The sequence below is a fragment of the Cercospora kikuchii genome (genome assembly GCF_019650295.1).
Source record: "Cercospora kikuchii DNA, contig_00004, whole genome shotgun sequence".
Lineage (NCBI taxonomy): Eukaryota > Fungi > Ascomycota > Dothideomycetes > Mycosphaerellales > Mycosphaerellaceae > Cercospora > Cercospora kikuchii.
In genome coordinates, this window is record NW_025408585.1 from 1954638 (window position 1) to 1971062 (window position 16425).

The following is a 16425-nucleotide window of genomic DNA, read 5'->3' on the forward strand; positions in this document are numbered from 1 at the left end:
CTTCAGCACCCTACTGCTCATCGACCTTCTTCGCAACCTTCGCCTCAAAAGCCTCCTGCCCAATCAACCGCTCGCCAACCTCTCCAACCTTCTCCTCAAGCCCAGCACGTCTCATCGCAAGCAACATAGCCGACAAGTTGACAAGGTACTCGACAGCCATCTCACGCTTCTCCTCCTTCGTAGCAACAGCCACCCGCTCGCCAAAGGCAATACGCCAGAATCCGTCCTTTGCGAGTTCTTTGTGATGGTCGTCGTCGATGCCGACAGCTTCGAGCATGTTGTCTATGGCTAAGGAAAATTGGTCTGGTTCCAGGATGTCGTTTGCTAGAGACTCGATAAGGTGTGCGTCGCCTTTGCGGCCAAGATCCAGGAGCGAGGCCCAGGCGCCGAGGAGAGGGTGGATGAGATCTTCGGTCTTGAATTGAGTAGTAGATTGCATTGTGGTTGATTTTGGGATGTGCGATGTTTGTTTGTGCTTGTTCTGTAAGATCTGCGTAGAGCTGGTCGCAGAGTGTTTGACTTGTTGAAGATAATGGAGGGCCAGGAAAGATACGGAGCACATTGAGACTCAAGTGAATGATGAAAGGGTCAGTGCGCGGGAACAATGGCTTTGTCTTCACGTGAGAGTAGACGTATTCACTGCTGATAGTGGGCAAAGTCCATCAAGTGAGTACAACGGGAAACACAAAGTGGAACCGCAGTCAGCTCCAGTACACTGGCTCAGAAAGAATTTCAACGAGAGCAGAATTGGGGAACGCTATGCGCGCTGCGACACACTATACTATGAGTCGATAATTGCTCTACTACAATTACATTTGAATAGCGAAACGACAATGAGTCTACTCTCTATAGTCCGCAACTATCCTTCCCCAACCATTGCCCAACTCATCGATCCCGTACAGGATCATAGTTCGTGGTACCACTCGACGAGCTCTTCCGCGAATGTATCGAGCTTGGTCGAGACGAGTCGACACCGAATTGCGGAGCGCCACGTTGTTCCCACTTCTTCAACATGTCGCCCATCCTGTAGTCTTCGACGTGATTAGTGTTGCGCACATAGGGCATGCTCCAATTGGGATAGATCGCGGCGCTGAGCTGCTGTAGATCCGAGCCTTGCCAGGAGTTGCCAGCCATCATGCGTATCATCTCTGATATTGACTCTGGTAGTGTGATGTGCAGCTCCTCCACAGCAGTGTGATAAAAACTCCTGGCCAGGCCGCGAGATAGCTTCCATTTTCGACTAGTTGCAAGTAGTATTCGGAAGAACTCCTCCAGAGCAGAGATGGTGTCTTGTACCACGCCGTGTTGACTCCCTGCGCGACCGTCGGCTTTCTGCGGATTTGCGTGTATGTCGTTGAGGCATATGAAAACGCCCATCATAGAATGATTCAAAAAGACGAACGAGACGCATTTCAAACCATATGTCTCACGGAAAGTTCGAATGAGCGTTGCGCCCTCATAGCAATGCTGCATGACCTGTGCACGCAAGAATGCCCTCGTCTGTTCATTCTCCGGACCAACCAGATCTTCAGCGTCGCTAATACTGTCGCGCATTGGGCCAAACATTTGCATAAAAGTGCGCTCATGGATTGCCATCTGAACGCAGTGATACTGAATGTGTAGATCGTAGAGACTTGGTGGACTCGTCGCGCTGAAGTGCAGCTCTTGCGGTAGGTCGCGATGCCACTGCTCCAGTTGGGTTGATAGTTTTCGCACGACGGTCGCATGCTCTCGGTGCGCGTCGAGTTCATTGGCTTGCCAAATCAGAATATTCGTGGCCTCCCACAGGAATCGCGTCAAGGAGCATTGCTGTGCAAATAGCGAGTTGGCACGAAAGGGTATGGGCTCGGTACGGAAGGGGTAACCTATCTGCCACAGTGTTAGAGTCGCTCAGCTGATTGTGTTTCTTTGTGCTTACCCAGTATTGGACGGCGTCTGGTAGCACCTCGTTCACTGTGGGCGCACGACTCCAGTCCGTACCATTACCGCCAAGCATGAGACCCATTTTGCAAGTCAATTCCAAGTGTACAGTGATCCACCAGATGCAGCCTCGAATCCGGAAATATTCCTGCTCCTCTTTGCTCAGTGATCCGTCCCGAGCTGGAACATGTAGCCTACCGTTCAATGCGCATGCGGCGTTCAGCAGATCAAGTCCTTGTCGATCCCTGCCCCGAAGGATGCTGTCCACGGCCAGAACTGACAGCCCTTGAATATTTGTAGAATTTGGTTCCGATGCCGCTCTTGCCCATAATTGCAAAGCTTTTTTGTGATACCTTAATCCGATCTCCGGTTTCTGCTTTTCCCCAGCTCCGGTCGGTTCCTGGTCGATATCTGCATTCATAGTTGCCAGCGACATCATAGCATTGACCAAGAATGGCGAACAGTATTGTGATTTGAGGTCTTTACTGCGCATGGCCTTCAAGAATGGCTTCACCTCGACGAAGCGCCAGCAGATATTTGGATAGGAGAGAAACAACGACAGCAGATGGGACACGTCTTTGTCGCTCGTTTCCTCGAGCCATGGCTGCGCTGGCACCCAGTATGGTGGACCGGCATTTTCCTCTTCCTCGAAGACTGGCGTTGAATCTTCAATGGCGGCTCCTGGGTTCGCCTCAGTCAATATGCCGCTCATATGATCGAGGGTGACAATTCTGTCCTGCAGATGCTCGTACGCGTCTAAAGAAGGCAACGCGATCCGTTTGTTGGCGATTACCGAGCGGGAAGTGCTTGCTACTTCCTCCAGTGAGGCTGTCGATTCGACCAGATTGAACAGAAAGAGTCGGCGTAGTACTTCGTCGAGCGCTGTCGAGGTGCTTTGATCGAGTGAGCCATGCTGGATGAAAGCCAGGAGCGAATCGACATCATCACCTCTCCGTATGCGTTGGAAGATCTCTATCGCTCTGGCTTCGTCTTCTCCGGCAAGAACATCGTAGAGCTGCTTCAAGTCTTCGTTTGTCTGCGCCAGCTCCTGGTGTCTTCGCTTGCGTGCTTGTTGTGGCGTCTCGCTGGGCAGAGTGCTCTCGTATGAGCATTCGAGTGATCGGCGTGCGCAGTAAGCGCACGGCAAGCGTCCATCACACTAGGGTGGTCAGCACATGAAGCTCTGAGGAGGGATGGTCGTGATACCTTGACTTTTTTGGTTCTGCAATTATGGCACGCTGTTGGTATTGTCTGCCGCTTTATGCTCTGCAGTAGGCGGTCGGGTTCGGGTGCCCGGCCACCTGACGAGGTGGCATCCATATTCGCGCGGCGACCCGTACAGCACGTCTCTATTGCCGCTTAGACGTGAAAAGCGTGAGGCGGCAGCGGCGAGCTACGGCTTGTCCCCGGCGTGACGTGGAGGTGATGTCGACTTGTTCTTGGAGTGAGAATGGTGTACCAGCCTGTTCTGAAGAGTGAGAAGAAACACCGGAAATGCGTTGCCGATAGCGACTCGGACGAGCAGAAAAGATGATAGAAGCAGAGCGGTAGCAGATCGTAGGGCCGCCGAATACCTGCGCAGCGAGGCGCACAGCATTAGGCTAGTTGACGGAGCATGGTCCGCACATGAGCCATGCGATCGTCACGACGGAGGTGGCCCCAGTCCCATATAATCGTCGCAACATCATTCGCTTGGGAGCTGCCAGTGCCGGCTCTACGACGTGAGATGGTAACACGTGCAGCCGGTTTACCCACCGCCATGGTGTGCATGCCCCATCTTTGGAGAAGATCGAACTGCACGAGCCGGCATGGCCTCCGGTCAGGACACACGGTCTTGGCGTGATCTGTTGAAGTGAAGAAGCCGCGAGTCCGGGCTCACTGATTCGTCGACGGACTGGCAAGGCACAGAATATGGCCATTTCATGTCTGCGGGCTCATGTTGCAACGGATTGGAATGCCAGGTCCATGCAAGCCTCGTAGACCTGCCCGCATCGATGAGCTGCGCACACGTATGCCGCTGTCACTCGACTCTACGAGCGAACCATCGGACCGTTGGCTCCGTTTGCGTAGTCTATGGTCGGAGCATCTGATCATGTCTAGTACAATGCAAGATGGCAACCACGCGAGGTGAGGAAACAGGACCGGCCCCGGAACAACATTGCGCCGGCATTCTCCCCTCCGACAGGATGACCCATTGGTGACCAGCTCATGGCAAGCCGAACGACAATCACCCACAAAACATGGCGTCCGAAGCAGAGCGGAACACAGTCTCGAACGGAGGCCGCGAGGAACACGCCGTGGTCAACGAAAACGACGCCCTGATCACCTCCTCCGATCCCCACCACCCCGCGAACCACATTTGCTCTCTATGCGTCCAATTCTACGCCCACGGCTGGGTGACGGGCACTGGAGGCGGCATCTCCATCAAGCATGGCGATCGCGTGTACCTTGCGCCGTCCGGTGTGCAGAAAGAGCTCATGAAGCCTCAGGACATCTTCGTCATGGACTGGGCAACGAAGCAATACCTTCGCCGGCCTCAGGTAGGTGCTGTATGTCCATGGACAAGTGCTCCGTCGCTGACGGCAAGGTAGGTCCTCAAGCCATCAGCATGCACTCCTCTCTTCATGTCCGCCTACACCAATCGTGGCGCTGGCGCCTGTATACACACCCACTCTCAGTGGGCTGTGCTGGTAACACTAATTTGTGAGGCTGGACTGCAAGATCCTGATAATAGAAACGTCTTCGCCATGAAAGAGATTGAACAGATCAAAGGCATTTCTCGTGGAGGCACTGGATCGCAGGAGATCGCAGAAGGTGGCAGGAAGCTGGGCAACCTGGGCTACTTTGATACCATGAAGATTCCGATCATTGAGAACACAGCGCATGAAGAAGACTTGGAAGAGAGCATGTCTCAAGCGATGAAGCAATGGCCCGAGACGTGCGCTATTCTGGTGAAGAGACATGGTGTATATGTCTGGGGCAAGGATGTCGCGCAGGCGAAGACCCAATGCGAGAGCTTGGATTATCTATTTCAGCTTGCAGTGGAAATGCACAAGCTCGGGCTGAAATGGGTGTAGCGTGCGGAAGTGAGTCAAGATGTGAGTTAGATGATACCCGAACAATGCTGCTGATAGATGGGACAATAGAGCTATGAGTATGATGGTGAAATCCACGCCTCTGGTCCCTTCTTTCTAATGCATATGTGCATCAACCTTGAATGCTGGTTTCACAATGAGGGGCGCACATCTCGTGTGGACGGCAATGGCATCTTTGTGTTCAAGTGAAGTGAGTTGGGGCGAGTAGCATTGATGAGCAGGATTATTCACAGGATTTCGCTTGGCGAGCAGCTGGAGCCTGGCGGTATCTCAAAACAGAAGCATCGATCGACTCATAACACGACATGACTCGAAATCTCCAGTATATCTACGCATACAACGTTCTACCTCGAGCGATGCGGAGCAGAGATGTCCAAGCTACTCAACATGGCACAGCGCATGCTGCCGACGCGGGAGGTGGCCAACGATGAATCAATGGGGACCGCGACCGACGTGGTCGTAAACCGATATGACTTGCTCTTTCTGGTCGATGCCACGGCCTCCATGGGCTCCTACCTGTACGCCTTGAACCAAGCGCTACCACAAATTATTGCCCTCTCAAAGCTCACCAACTGCTTCGCACGAATTGGAATACTAGCCTACCGAGACTACGACTGCACTGGTGGCCAGCTGCTCGAATGGAGTGAGTGGTTCACAGTCGGCTCCATGAAACAACAGCCGGATCTTGTCGCAATGGCGCGCAATCTACGAATGGTGGGAGGTCGCAGCTGGCCAGAAGCAGTGAAGACTGGTCTCGCCAAAGCGCATCAAGTCATGCGATCTAGCGCGAAGACTCTCGTAATTCTTTATGCAGATGCTCCGCCTCACTTTGGGGACTTCAAAAAGTTCGTGGCCAATGCTCGTGAGCGAGAGGCCTTGCTCAAACCTGGCAGCTATGGAGGTAACGGACACATCTTCACGGACTGGATCCAGGGTGCCCGTCTCCTGCATGAAGGTAGCAAGTCAGCTCAGGTCATCACTGTCGTCAATGGACGGAGCTCAAAGAGCGGCTGTTTTGAGTATCTGAGTAGTGTCACAGAAGGCGCTTGCATCCACCTCACCGATGGTAGCGCGCGAAACATTTCGCAAATCACGATCGACTTACTGCTTGCATGGATGGGTGTAAAGAAGGAAGGCTCTGTGGCATCTCCTCTCGCAGCACAACTCTCATGTTATCGCGATGCAGCTGGAATCATGGACATCCAAAGCGAGCAGGACCCTGCACTGGGACGGTTCATCAACCTAGAAGATGTGTGCTTCGGGCGATCGAACACAGTTGAGTACGCTCAGTTGACCACTGAGCTGCTGGAAAGGCGCTTGAATAAGCGGGCGACACCACTACGAGATCTGTCAAACACGTACCTCTCTAACGAGCACTATCGTATGCTCGTGGCAAAAGAGCTGCGTGAGATCATCGAGACCGACGTTACAACGATGAGTCTGAACCCAGTCTTCGGCAGCCTCTGGCGAACTTTCTGTAACGATCGACAGAACGAAAACCGACAGCCTCTGCTTGACGCATTTGGAAACAAAATACAAGCTATTAAGAATCACGAGGAACGTGAAGTGATGAGAATTTGGCTTGAGCAGTCCTATGACTACAGTGCCGAAGTGCTGGGGATGATTGAAGACGTTCCTGAAGAGCAAAGATATCCATGCGTCTGCCTTGATCCCACACTGGCATTTGAAACTCCTCATAGCCATGACGATGACAAGCGCCCAATCACGGAGTTCACAAGAGACGAACTTCTGGACATTGGTCGCGCGTGCGATTGGAGAGTGCTCAAGCGGCTGGGGAAGGTCCTGACACGACTGACATTTATCCAAAATGCCGATGATGTGCCTGTCCACATCGCGCATGCGGATGCTGCTCAGCTGCCGAAGATACCACTTGCTCTCGCTCGCAAAGAGCATGGCCGAACATTCTGGAGCATCTTGCTTCATATCGTTGTTCCTGGAACGAAGTTGGGAGCCCGAAGTGCCGCCCTACTTGCAGCATTGACAATTCGATTGGGCGTGCAGGCATTGATGCAACCTGCTGTTGAGCAGATGCTGCTTTGGCGCGATAGGTGGAATACTCTCGAGGTTCCTGAGACCTGGAGTATCAATTGCTTGTCTTTGCTTATCGATTCAGACGATGCCTATCGAAATCGTGACAGCAGTTGCGATGGTTTGCTTCAGAGCTGCGACCGACAACTCTTCGAGCGACTGATTGACTACAAAATGCTGGAGTTGAACCTTGGAACAACTTTGACTGCCAAGGTTACCTGGACTGCGGAACACACCATGATGCCAATTGGTCCAACAATCATGTGCAAATCATGTCACTGCCATTGCTCAGTCACGATCATGGCTGCCGATAGCCTATGTGGCATATGCTACTACCTCAGAGACCACCTGGAAACAGAGGAGGCGGCGGCCGCCAGAGCAATCGTGCAACGAGAGAGTGCCAAAGCCGACGCGGCATGGTTTCAGTGCAACCTCAATCACTGTCGAGCACAATATGTTGTCTATGCCGTGTCAGACCTCAACGTCAAGCCCAAATGCCATTACTGCCGTTTCCTTGGCGGCAATGCGCCCGTGGTTGAGTGTACGAAGTGTCTTAGCAGGATGATCTGGCCAGAAGAATATCGCCCTGGAGATCTGCGAGACTTTATCTGCGTAGGCTGCACAGCTGGACGAAAGACCGTCGTGGACGTCGACACTACCGCTAAGGCACTGCGCACGGAGAATGGTAGCGCCTGGCTCATCGAAGCTAAACAGCACATGTTCATTGATGATATCTTCTCGGGGCAGAGTTTGTACAAAGTAGTGTCTGCTGCGGCTCCTCTGGACAATCTCTGCTCGAGCGTCGAGATACTGCCAGGCAACCCAGATCTCAAGCTCTGTCTAGATGGGAGGCTCGTACAGAACACTCCAGCCTTGGTCGCACAGCTACATTCTTGGGTCAACAGGCGACGCACCGAAGCGGGAACCTGCTCACTTTGCTTCGGTGATAAGCGCAAGAACGACCTTCTGCCAGCTTGCGGCCGCTCTGGCTGCCAGCAACGAGTCTGTGGCGATTGCCTCAGCGGTTGGTACGGGCTCAATGCGCCGGGCCAGATTCTCAATACAGCCGCGCTACATTGCCCCTTCTGCAGGCGAATGCCGACGACCAAGACTCTCGCTCGCATCCGCAGCGGTGTCCACGCAGTCAGTCAACTCAAATCCGCCGTGGAGAACAGTGGGACATGGATTTACGCTTGGTGCATCACCTGCGGGACCGCCAAAGAATACATGGAGCGAGTCTGTGCGGAAGGAAGTCCAGATGCTATTGAGAACTGGTCTTGTGAGGAATGTGAGGAAGCCAAAGCCACTTTTGGTTCTCAGTCGAAGCATATCAGAAAAGAGTGCCCTGCCTGTGGCGTTATGACAGAAAAGGCCGGCGGCTGCGATCATATCGAATGTGTTTGCGGGGCACATTGGTGCTTTTTCTGCGGCAAGGAGCAGGATTTGGATGGCATTTACAGTCACATGAGCGAGGCGCATGGCGGGTATTATGGAGGTTTGGATGTGGAGGAATATGAATCGGACGAAGATGATTGAGTGATTTTTGAGGGCTGACAGAACATCTAGTTTGGCGTTCACAGGCCCAGTGGCATACTTGAATATTTCTGCAGTGTTGCTGATTGCAAATTACACATGCCCATCGATGCTTTCAAGCGCTTGTCATCGACCCGTATCATCCCGATGTTCTGTCAAGGTACCACGACGGATGCACTGGAGGTCGAGAAAATACATGAGAAGTGAGTCCACTTGTCGCGCCCCTCACAACCGATCGTTCGTCCCCGACCGTCGGTCCTCGATCGTCTGGCTCTCCACAAAAGCAAGCTGCTGGTTGAGCAGGTGGCAGTGCTTCTATCGACACACGCTGACGCTTGGAGGACGCAGCCTGACCCACGGAGAACCTCCGTTTGCTCGCCGTCCTGCTGGGGTGGCTGGAAGTAACAGAGAAGCCGCGCGCCTATTGTCGTCAGGTCATGAGTCGTCACCTTCTGGACTCTGGAGCGAAATGCCTTCCCCTTCTTCAAAGAGCCAGCTCTGCTGCCTCTGCCCTTATGGGATGCCTTAGAGCTGGTGTAATATCTGTGGCTCGCGCCCTGTGCTCCAGACTCACCCTCATTGTCAACCGCGTTCCCGCAGTCTGGTGAGGACGTATTTGGGAGTAAATAGGGCACTCTCGTGGGCCTTCTGGCGCATCGAGGCACGGTCTATGACGCTCGTGGTTACATCTGATGCCTTACAGTACACTTGCTCTCTGGAGACAATAGAACATCGGCGATATGACTCTTTCAAGCAACACAATCTACCTATCTTACCATCGTCAAACGGAGTGGCTCCGAGAATGAATTGTACTTGGAAACATTGATGATAGCGAACATGACCTCAGGTTGATGGTGACCGTGCCGCCGGTCCTTCGCATGCAGCGGCGCATCAGCGAAATAGTACATGCATGCCGGGTCATGCTATGCGCATACTCATTCCTTGATGAGTTACACCAGTGGCGTGTAGGAAGGATAAGTGATGGACGCAATCCTGCTTCGCCAAGATTCGTGCCTGTTGTCGATTGAGTCCACTTGTCGTCGCGGGTTGTTTCATCTTGGTATGTGAGAGAGCTTTACTCATCTGGAGCAATCAAAGACAGTATTTTGGTGGTGCTGGTGATCTCCTCTACAAGGCCGGCAATTCTGTTCAACGATCGATTGATCCCTCGCTCCATCTGTGCTCAGCCGACCGTCATCAGTAGCACTTTGATCAGAGCCGCTGGAGTCTGCCATCATGAGAGCCAGGAGTATCGTCCATCCTGGATCTGGTCCTCATTCTCCGTCTACCAGGCTGCAGCTGTTTTGATATATCCCGCGCCACGCTCGCTTGGAGGCAGGAGATATCTTAGAGAAATTAGACCAGTGGAGTAGTTTTCCCGCCCATAAAACTTAGTAGGATTCCCTTGAGATCTCTGCGTGGATCTGGTTGTCGTCACGGTTGATCTCATCTTTGACTGAGGAAGCTGCACCAGCTGAATGTCGTGTACGACTTGTGCATGTATTTCGCGTCTTCGCAACTTCCACCACTTTTCTCCAAGACCTTGCCCACCACCACCACCACATAACCTCTTCCTTGTCTCCGACGGCTCTGGAAGGCTGCGCGACTGTCCAGAATTGGGTGAGATTTAATCGGCAACGAGCTCGGGATGTTTTGGTATTGAATGATCTTTTCCAAGCTCCAGTAAAGTGATCCTGGTCCACCTCATGCCTGCATGGATATGTGGAGGAGCAGAATATACTGAGTTTCCAAAGAAAGTGGAAGTTCTCCACCTGTACCCCATTTGATTAGCAGAGTACACCTTTAATGATCGCGTGATATCTCCAATGGAGCGAGACGCCGCCATTTTCATCGTGCCTCGTCTAAGCGGCATCCTGCGCTGCTGGGGTCTGGAAGCAGACATCTCAGGCTCTGTTCATCTCTGCCAGAATATCACATAGGCGTCCTGAGCCTTCTGCAGTCCTACTGGCTCAGATTGGCGTCACAAATCGGAGATGGAGTCCTATCGAATCCGCAGCTCCATTCCAACCTCAAATCGAGTTTCAAAGCGTGACCAGACCCATCGCCACTCAGTGATGCTGTGATCCGGAAGCAGGGAAACCATAAGACCAATCATCTCTGCGAAGAAGATATGCATTCAGTCCGTAGCTTCTTCCCTCCCATTGCCTCTCAGCGCATCCAGATATTGGAGACAACGAAAGCCTAGGATCGTTTCTTTATCCGAGCAACAAATCAAGGTCCTCAGCTTCTTCAGCCCCAGTGCCGTTCAGTCGTGTTGATATTCAGAAGCAAACGTACCAAAATCTGCACTCTCTGCCTCGCAGATCTCCATCCATCCTGGCCATTCTGACTTTCGTTGCCTCGGAGGAGCTAAAATTACCGGAGACATCAGGTATTTGATCTACGTTTCTGTTCGAGCGAGAGATCGATTTCTCGAGCTTTGCCGACCCTGTTGGGTTCCAGTCGTTCCGTAATTCAGAAGCAAGCGTGCTCTGTGTACTCATCTCTGCCCGAAGGACTGCGACTGGTCAGCACCATTTGCACCCTCAATGGCTTCCAACAGCCTGGAGAGCCAGAGAGAGTGAAGAAATTGGAGGCGGTCACGTGTTTTTGTAGCAATCTGTCATTCACTTGCTATCTTCTCCTGTCTCCCTTCCTCACTTTCCAGCGTTTTGATTCGCCCAATTGCGCCAAGCCCCCTCACTGCAATGCCTCAGTGTTGTATGTGTCTACTCATATGCCGTCAGTATCGGGGCCTGAGGCAGGAATGTGAAGACAGGAGGAGACTTACCGATCAGACGGAAAATGGGCTGGAAGTAGCCATTCTGGCGTACTTCTTCTCCTGGCGGCGCTGCTTGAAGTTGTGGAGCCATTCGAGTGGCTTGCTGCAGCAGGAGGTCAGGCAGAGGACGAAGAGAAACCAGAGCGGGCCATGGCAGTCTGCCTCAGTGGCGGCGGCGTCGACTTCGGACATGTTGTGGCTGCTTTTGTAGCGCGGTAGTGAATGTGTGTGTAGTGGTGGCGCGGAGGTGAATGTGTGATTACTGTGTTGTGGCGCTGTGGGTTGATTGTGCGCAGAATGTTGTTGTAGTGGTGGAAGTCAAGGAAGTTGAAAAGACAGCCAAACAACACAGCTTGACAAGCTTGACAGGGGCTAAAGGCGCTAGCGTGCTTTCACAGTACGCGTTCCTCTCGCTGATGGGCTGTGTAAGCAATAGTCCTAGTTGGAGCCGCAGCTTGTTATAAACCTGCTCAAATCGACATGAACGGAAGGTAGGATGCATCTGTAGCATCAGTGTGCCAGTCCAATGGTCCTCGAGACTCGACATTGCGTAAGTGAAGCAGGTATGAGGCCGGCCTGTCCACCGGCTGCGAGGACATGATCCTCCTCTGCTACACAATAAGACCTTATAGGTATCCGATGTATCATGAACATCAGCCAGAGGAAGTGTGTTGTCCTACGGTGGGATCCCCTTGAAGGCCGCGTCCAGTTCCGCAGGCACAGTTCTAGAGGATCACATCGATAGCCACAGCGCCACGGCGAAGATGCGCTGAGACAGCTGAAGGACACCATCACTGGTTCGTCGATGAGCGCTCGAGGCCGCAATGGAGCACTTCGCCATCCGATCGTGTTCTCATTCGATGTCGTTGACCGTCCGCAACAGTGGGCATCCGGTAAGCTTACCGCGGACAGCCCCCAGCCCCGAGTGAACGAGAAAATTTGGTCACGAGCACCGACGACGACCCTACGGCGGACCATCCACAGCTACCACGAGAAGAGACAATTGCCTCGGTGAAGTTATGAGCGTTCAGACTGCGGTCTCGTCTTGAACCGCCCTAGAGCATCAACGCCTCCGTCAACGATCATCCATCCACCGAGGGAAGCAGCCACCAGCACAGAATCATCAGCACGTGGGCCAACCGCAGCGCAGACCTCTGAAGACGGCGATGCACCACTCGAACTGTATCGACGACTTCACCAGAGCGCTTCCGAAACCACCAAAAGCTTTGGACAATCGATTGGAAAGAGCTTGGGAACTTGAGAAGGAGCAGGAACATTTGACAACGCAGCTTGTATTGGCTCGCTGTCTGTCGGTCAACAACACCCTGATGGTACTTCGCGTTGCTCTCAGGACCAAGCGTTCGTCAGGTCTTCCAAGCTCGGTCTTGAGCTCACCACAACGACTTCGAACGGCGCAAGGCATCTCGAGGATACCACACCAGAGCTCGACAGCGTTACTTTAGCACTTCCGGGCATAGCAGAAGCCACGCTCGCGCACCCAGTAGACCTTGAGCGCCAAAGAACTGCAGCAAAGAACTCGCCATCGCAACGGAAGGAGCATGACTTGTAGGAAACCTGTCGGGCACGAGCAAGAGTGATCAGGTACACCCAATGAGCAGGCTCGACATCATGCTCTACAGCATCGGGAAAGACCGCATCAGCCACGAGGCGCGATGGGCTCTAATTCTGGTGAGAAGTCTTGAGAGCAGCCGCGGACAACGACTACCAGCCTGGACAGTTGAAGGCGTTGATCTCCTTGAACTCTTCTTGCAGAGCCCTGCTCAGTCCGTGGCCTCGATTCCTTCCGGCATTGAACCACAGCCTGTACATGCCCTTGCCATTCTTCGCAGCGCCATCGCTGCTATCATCGACGCACTGCCAATGGCTGACATCTTCTGCTTGCTTGAGCTTGTGCTTGAGAACTTCGCATCGCGCAGCGTCGTAGTTGGAGCCAATGTTGATGGAGTAGGAGATGAAGAACACATTGTCGGTGGCAGTACAAGACTGGTGTCCAGATGCAACATGCAATGGGGCCGGCTGAGGATCTCCAGTAAAGAAGTGCTTGGTTGAGTCGAAGGCATTCGTTGCGCCATCGGATGCTTCGTGGTAGGCATCCTCTACTTTGCCGGCAGCGTGTCCAACATCGTCTGATACATCTGGGAGGGGCGATGCTGTGACCGGACACAGTAGCAAAGCAGTGGTCGAAAGCCAGAAAGGTCGGAGGATACGCATGACTGGTATGTGAGCAGAGGACCTCGGGACGCAGGCTTATCAAGTCTTACCGATGGACTTTCGCGCTGCAGCCAATAAATATGTGGTTGATTGGATGCTTGCAAGAAAGGTTCCAGTGCAGATTCGCGGGCGATATATGCTTCTGGCCACGCCGATGCGTGACCAAACCACGCGAGGATGCAAACACATAAGCAAGATGATCACCAACTGGCGTGACCAAGACACAAACAGTCTTATGCGGCAGCAGCTTTAGGAGGCTTGCGGCTGTATTGTACAGCCTTATGGCCTCTTTCTTGGCCGGGTCCAGTTCCGTGGCCATCTGACCAGCAAGCATGACAGTACAAGTCACCATCACATCCGAGACAGCGAACTTCGCCATCTTCATTGCAAATGCAACACCAGGAGTCGATGTCCTCATCCGTATACGTTGGAAGATTCGACTTATTCTTGGGCTTGACCGATGCTACAACCTTTGGCTTTGACGATGGCTTAGAGGTCGGCGTGGAAGGCAGACCAAGGCTATCGAAGCCGAGCTTGGAGAATCGTGCTTCCAGCTCGCTGTCCTCGTATGAGGGTGGTTCATGCTCAGAAGGGACCGGCACGTCCTTGAGCTGGGATGGTGTAGACGGTAAGTCGAGCGTATTGCCACCTTCGCCGGAAGCATTGTGATCGCTGGGCTCGTTATCGCACTCAGCCTCGCCGGATTTCTTTTCGATGTCGAGCTCGGCCAATACTCGCGCGATGTATTCGTCGGCATCTTCTTCATCCTGCTCATCCTCGGTTTTGCTTGGGGCGGATTTATCATCATCATCTGCGTGCGAGGCCATCTTGCCATCATCCCGGTGCCCGTCTTTAGGACCAGAAGTTGGCTCAGCAGTGTTAGATAGCGACTGCTGCGCTTCCTTGAGCAGAGACTGCACATTTTTGGGCTCTTCAGGGTCAAGTTTCCATTGCCCATCAGCTTCAAGTTCAGCGAGAAGATCGTCTACACTCTGCTCATGGGTGTCTTCCTGCCAGTTCCGGATGGGATCTTTCTCGGTCTCACTTTCATCATGCAGATTCCTCTCGATTGTTTCGACAACTGGCGAGATTTGTCTGTTCGTCGACTTGACATTCCCGGTAGGTGTGAGACTGCCTCCAGCTCGCAGTGTCTTAAGTCTCTCTGCAAGTTTGTCCTCTACAGACTGAGGGGCGATGGGCTGTATGTCGATGATTGGATCACCAGGATCCAGCTTCACCGACGATGGCTTGAGTGCATTCAGCCTGGCGAGGAGGTCGTCATCCTGGCCAGGCATGGTGGACAGAGTGTCGTTGATGCGGGCGGCACGGACGGACCACGGACGACGTGAACTATACTGCTTCACTTGGCAAGGATACACGCCACTGGTACGCGCCAAGATGCCGGGAATAAACCTCACGCGTCATCCGAGCCGAAAGTGACACCGGAGGACTGCTGAAGTACTCCCAACACGATCGCGGCGAAGAATTGTCGTCTTTTTCTCTGCGGACTTGCTGAGGACCCGTCGGACTGAAGAGGTGACGTCCCCTGCCTCTGCGCCGTGTTATGCGGCTTCCACGACTTCGTCCAGAGCTCGCTCAGCTCAACGCTGAACGAGCAGCCGATACGCCATGGCCTTGACCGCCGGAGCCCGTGCAATGGGGAGGAGGGTGGTGGTGGCACAGCTCGGAAAACCAACGAGATCACTCTGGACAACGTCCTTCTTCGCCCAGGAACTCCAACCACGCAGCGAGCGACGCGACCGACCACGATCCCGCGACCCTCAGACCGGCCTCACCACGCCAGCGCCTGAGGAAGCCACGAAGAAGAAGAGCCAGAGTCCCTACTACTTCGAGGCTGGCTACGCAGGATGGGCCAAGCGACCTTCTCGACCATTTCCGCCGCCCTTCTTCTCCCCGCCCAGCGGCAGTTTCAGCGATCCGCTGTCCACACATCACCGTTCGATGGATCGGAGACCGAAGGTTGATGGGCAGATGATCCGCGGAGTGACGAATGGAGACGATGCGATGCTCGCAAGTGAATCGCTAATAGTCGCAAACGATGGGGTGGGAGCCTGGGCACAGCGTGAGCGAGGACATGCTCCGTTATGGAGCAGGCTCGTCGGACATTTCTGGGCTTTAGCCGCCGAGCAGGACATGTACGGACGAGAAGGCGATCCAGACCCTGTGAAATACTTGACAGAGGCGTACGAGAAGACAAAGGAGGCTCTGTCAGAGCCCAACGAGTGGCACGGCACGACGACAGCAAGCGCGGCCCTGCTACATTACGCCGGAAGCGAGGGCAAGCAGCACCCAGTACTCTACGTCACGCAGCTGGGCGATTGCAGAATCATGGTCGTACGGCCACAGAATGGAGACCCAGAGATTGTTTTTACCACGAAAGAGCAGTGGCACTACTTTGATTGCCCGAGACAGCTGGGCACCAACTCACCAGACACACCCGAAGGAAATGCAGTCCTAGACAAGGTTGACATTATGGAGAAGGACATCATACTTGCAATGAGCGATGGCGTTACGGACAATTTGTGGGAGGAAGAGATCGCCGATTATGCAGTAGGAGCTCTGCAAACGTGGAAGGAGAAGTTCGCCGACAGCACCGATGGGAGTCTGGCAGAAGCGATGAAGTACGTCGCGCAGGAAATTGTGTTGTCGGCTCGGAAGATCGCCGAAGATCCGTTTGCTGCTTCGCCGTTCATGGAGAAGGCCGTAGAAGAAGGATTGGCCATTGAGGGAGGGAAGCTGGACGATATCTCCGTAGTAGCGGCCGTCTGCTCTCGCCGCAAGGGATGAAGGAGA

General features: G+C 53.6%; 7 protein-coding genes across 8 annotated transcripts; 3 read left to right on the plus strand and 4 right to left on the minus strand.

Annotated features, from left to right (window-relative positions):
• Window positions 1-10: 10 nt before the first annotated feature.
• Window positions 11-439, minus strand: CKM354_000700200 (uncharacterized protein; the record flags this gene model as incomplete). Its single annotated transcript, XM_044802340.1, has 1 exon — window positions 11-439. One exon carries the CDS (start codon window positions 437-439, stop codon window positions 11-13), a length of 429 nt encoding a protein of 142 aa, XP_044658275.1.
• Window positions 440-885: 446 nt separating this feature from the next.
• CKM354_000700300 (uncharacterized protein) lies at window positions 886-3240 on the minus strand (the record flags this gene model as incomplete). Its single annotated transcript, XM_044802341.1, has 3 exons — window positions 886-1869; window positions 1919-3079; window positions 3127-3240. The coding sequence occupies 3 exons, from the start codon at window positions 3238-3240 to the stop codon at window positions 886-888; spliced, it is 2259 nt and encodes a 752-aa protein (XP_044658276.1).
• Window positions 3241-4160: 920 nt separating this feature from the next.
• On the plus strand, window positions 4161-4997 carry CKM354_000700400 (methylthioribulose 1-phosphate dehydratase MDE1; the record flags this gene model as incomplete). Its single annotated transcript, XM_044802342.1, has 2 exons — window positions 4161-4460; window positions 4512-4997. The coding sequence occupies 2 exons, from the start codon at window positions 4161-4163 to the stop codon at window positions 4995-4997; spliced, it is 786 nt and encodes a 261-aa protein (XP_044658277.1).
• Window positions 4998-5450: 453 nt separating this feature from the next.
• Window positions 5451-8600, plus strand: CKM354_000700500 (uncharacterized protein; the record flags this gene model as incomplete). 2 transcript variants are annotated; one of them, XM_044802344.1, is made up of 2 exons in its annotated part: window positions 5451-7919; window positions 7970-8011. In XM_044802344.1, 2 exons carry the CDS (start codon window positions 5451-5453, stop codon window positions 8009-8011), a joined length of 2511 nt encoding a protein of 836 aa, XP_044658279.1. The 2 variants fall into 2 exon arrangements, with proteins under 2 accessions (XP_044658279.1, XP_044658278.1); XM_044802343.1 differs by having other exon boundaries at window positions 5451-8600.
• A 4501-nt stretch (window positions 8601-13101) lies between these two features.
• CKM354_000700600 (uncharacterized protein) lies at window positions 13102-13611 on the minus strand (the record flags this gene model as incomplete). The annotated part of the gene is made up of 1 exon (XM_044802345.1): window positions 13102-13611. The coding sequence occupies one exon, from the start codon at window positions 13609-13611 to the stop codon at window positions 13102-13104; it is 510 nt and encodes a 169-aa protein (XP_044658280.1).
• Window positions 13612-13844: 233 nt separating this feature from the next.
• CKM354_000700700 (uncharacterized protein) lies at window positions 13845-14906 on the minus strand (the record flags this gene model as incomplete). The annotated part of the gene is made up of 1 exon (XM_044802346.1): window positions 13845-14906. One exon carries the CDS (start codon window positions 14904-14906, stop codon window positions 13845-13847), a length of 1062 nt encoding a protein of 353 aa, XP_044658281.1.
• Window positions 14907-15240: 334 nt separating this feature from the next.
• CKM354_000700800 (uncharacterized protein) lies at window positions 15241-16419 on the plus strand (the record flags this gene model as incomplete). Its single annotated transcript, XM_044802347.1, has 1 exon — window positions 15241-16419. One exon carries the CDS (start codon window positions 15241-15243, stop codon window positions 16417-16419), a length of 1179 nt encoding a protein of 392 aa, XP_044658282.1.
• Between the last annotated feature and the right edge of the window lie 6 nt (window positions 16420-16425).